This window comes from Lathyrus oleraceus, chromosome 4, assembly GCF_024323335.1.
Source record: "Lathyrus oleraceus cultivar Zhongwan6 chromosome 4, CAAS_Psat_ZW6_1.0, whole genome shotgun sequence".
NCBI lineage: Eukaryota > Viridiplantae > Streptophyta > Magnoliopsida > Fabales > Fabaceae > Lathyrus > Lathyrus oleraceus.
Genome location: NC_066582.1, coordinates 25099165 through 25101731, shown reverse-complemented (window position 1 = coordinate 25101731; position 2567 = coordinate 25099165). Strand labels below are relative to the sequence as shown.

General features: G+C 37.2%; 1 protein-coding gene across 1 annotated transcript; it reads right to left on the bottom strand.

Moving 5' to 3' along the window:
• Positions 1 to 221: 221 nt before the first annotated feature.
• On the bottom strand, positions 222 to 1749 carry LOC127135821 (uncharacterized). Its single transcript, XM_051062456.1, has 2 exons — positions 1049 to 1749; positions 222 to 897 (listed from the first exon to the last, which is right to left on the bottom strand). Exons 1-2 carry the CDS (start codon positions 1747 to 1749, stop codon positions 222 to 224), a joined length of 1377 nt encoding a protein of 458 aa, XP_050918413.1.
• Positions 1750 to 2567: the final 818 nt, after the last annotated feature.

Here is a 2567-nt window from a genome sequence, read left to right as displayed (position 1 = left end):
GTCTCTACTTGCATTGGTCTGCAAACGTCGGAACATACCACCTCAAGTAAGCCTTTGGTTCTTCGACTCGCATCTTTGCTAAACACATTCTTTTGTTGTTTAGCCTTCACACATTCCTCACACAATTCAGTTGGAATACTAATGTGTGGCAGCCCCGTTACCATTTCACTTTGTTGAAACTTTCTTAGATCCCTAAAATTAAGGTGACCAAGACGATAATGTCATAACCACTCATCTCTGCTTGCCGTGGTAGCTAGACAACGATGCTCTATAACCTTTAACTCAACCTTAAAGGTTCTGTTGGCAGCCATCGGCACTTTTAGAATCAACACACCATTTGAATCCAAAACGCATAAAATCTTGTCCTCCAACCGAATTTTGTATCCTCTTTCAAGTAATTGGTCAATACTTAAAAGATTACACTCAATTCCCGGTATATACAAGACATCTTTGATCCTCGAATGTCCATCATTCCTTTTTCCGATCAAAACATCTCCTACCCCTTCAGCGCTTAAAATGGTGTCATCGGCAAATTTGACTTTACTTTTTGCCGCTTGATTGATTTTCACAAACCAATCTTTTCGACCCGTCATATGTGTTGAACAACCGGAATCCAAGTACCACTCATCTCTCCCTTGGACTCCATCACGAACGGTAACCAACGCATTTCGATCCGAATGCATTTTCTCGCTATTTTCCGGAATGGTACAGCTGCTATCCCGCAAACTGTCACTACAGTAGTTGCTGCCCGGTACATCCGTAATGTTATAACTCCCCTCCGTGATTATTACTAGAAGTGTGTCCTCATCATCTACCTCTTCCCTAGCAACCTTGGCTTCATTATTGTGATTCTCGTTCAATTTACCACGACACGAATTTGCAAAGTGTCCAAACTTTCTGCACTTGTAGCATTGCACCTTACTCACATCACGCTTCTTGAAACCATTGCTATGACCCTTATCCTTGGAGCTACTTTCACCCTTTTCACTCGTTGAATGCTTTGAATTTTGCGAATCATTTGAGCCAAAATTCTGAAAATTTGATTTACCTCTCGCCGCAAATTCCTTTCGACCTCTTATTCTTCTCATTGAAACGCGCTTGCAAAGCAATCTCCGCTTTGGATTTGTCGGCGCCTCTCTCATCCATCCTTTGTTCATGTGCCTCTAACGAAATTTGCAATTCATCCTTGCTCAAAGTTGTTAGATCCTTTGATTCTTCAATAGCCACAACTATGTTGTCGAAACGCGGCGTTAACGAACACCATACTTTCAATACAACATTCTGCTCAAGAATCGTTTCCCCACAAGATTTGATTTGATTAACTAACCGGGTAATGCACGTAATGTAGTCGTTGATCGTTTCTTTATCTTCCATTTGTGTTAACTCGAATTGTCGCTTGTAAGTTTGTAACCTTACAACCTTCGCTTTGACGGCACCATCATATGCTTTCTCCAAGATTTCCCATGCTTGCTTCGCCGATTCACAATCACCAACCTTCTCGAAATTGTCGTTATCAACACAAGAATGAATCAAGAATAGGGTTTTGTAATCCTTCTTCTTCTCTTCTTTGTGTGTAGCTCTTTGAATGTCGGTAGCCTCTGCCCCTAATTGTGTAACTCCATTGACGACGATCTCAAGCACCTCTTGATAACCAAACAAAACCCTCATTTGTTTTGCCCATTTATCATAGTTCTTCGAATCAAGAATCGGGAGATTGGTGGGAATTCGATCATTGGAAACGGTTGCCATTGTTGCAGCGGATTAGGATCAATAACCAGGCTCTTGATGCCAAATGTTGGAACATAAAACATAAAACTGAAGGTTCAACAATGGTGGAAAAAAAGAAGATTGGGGAAGATGAAGTTGAGAGAGAAAAATAGAGAGAATAGAGTAATATTTGGATGAGTATAGATTTTTGCATTAACCTTGAATTGGAATGATACAAATGTATTTATACATTGGGAATAAAAGCTACAACTAAAGTGACTCTAAAGAAAATAAAATCTGTTAATTTTGGAAGGAAAAAAACAGAATTTTAATTTTCAATTAACAGAAACTACAATTTATGTTTTTATTTCTTTAAAAATTGTGTCTTTATTTTTATTTTATTTTATATCTAAAAATTAAATGATTTATTCTTTCGGTTAGAAATGATTTGATATCCATATTTTCCTACACAAACATTCGTTCATTAAGTTTTGCCCTAAATCTAACTTATTTACAACCGCTCCAAACTCGTAAACATTATTCTTTGAGATGGGTTGCAAGACATGCAAAAATTCAAGTTTTCTTAATTAGTTAAGAAACCTTTCAAACTTGTGTGTTATTGTTCTTATTTACACGCATTGTAGAAACTAATTCTATCAACCTTTAAGAAAACATTTTTTTGTTATTGATGTTGGTGCAAAGGTAGAATAAATGATGAACGGAAATATTCTATTAAGAGAATGACGGCTACAAAACATGATAAAAGTTACAATGATTGTCACACTATTTATAAGCTAAAACTAGGGTTACTAGAATAGGATAAAATACTAAAATACCCTCTAACAAACTTAGGGGCTAAG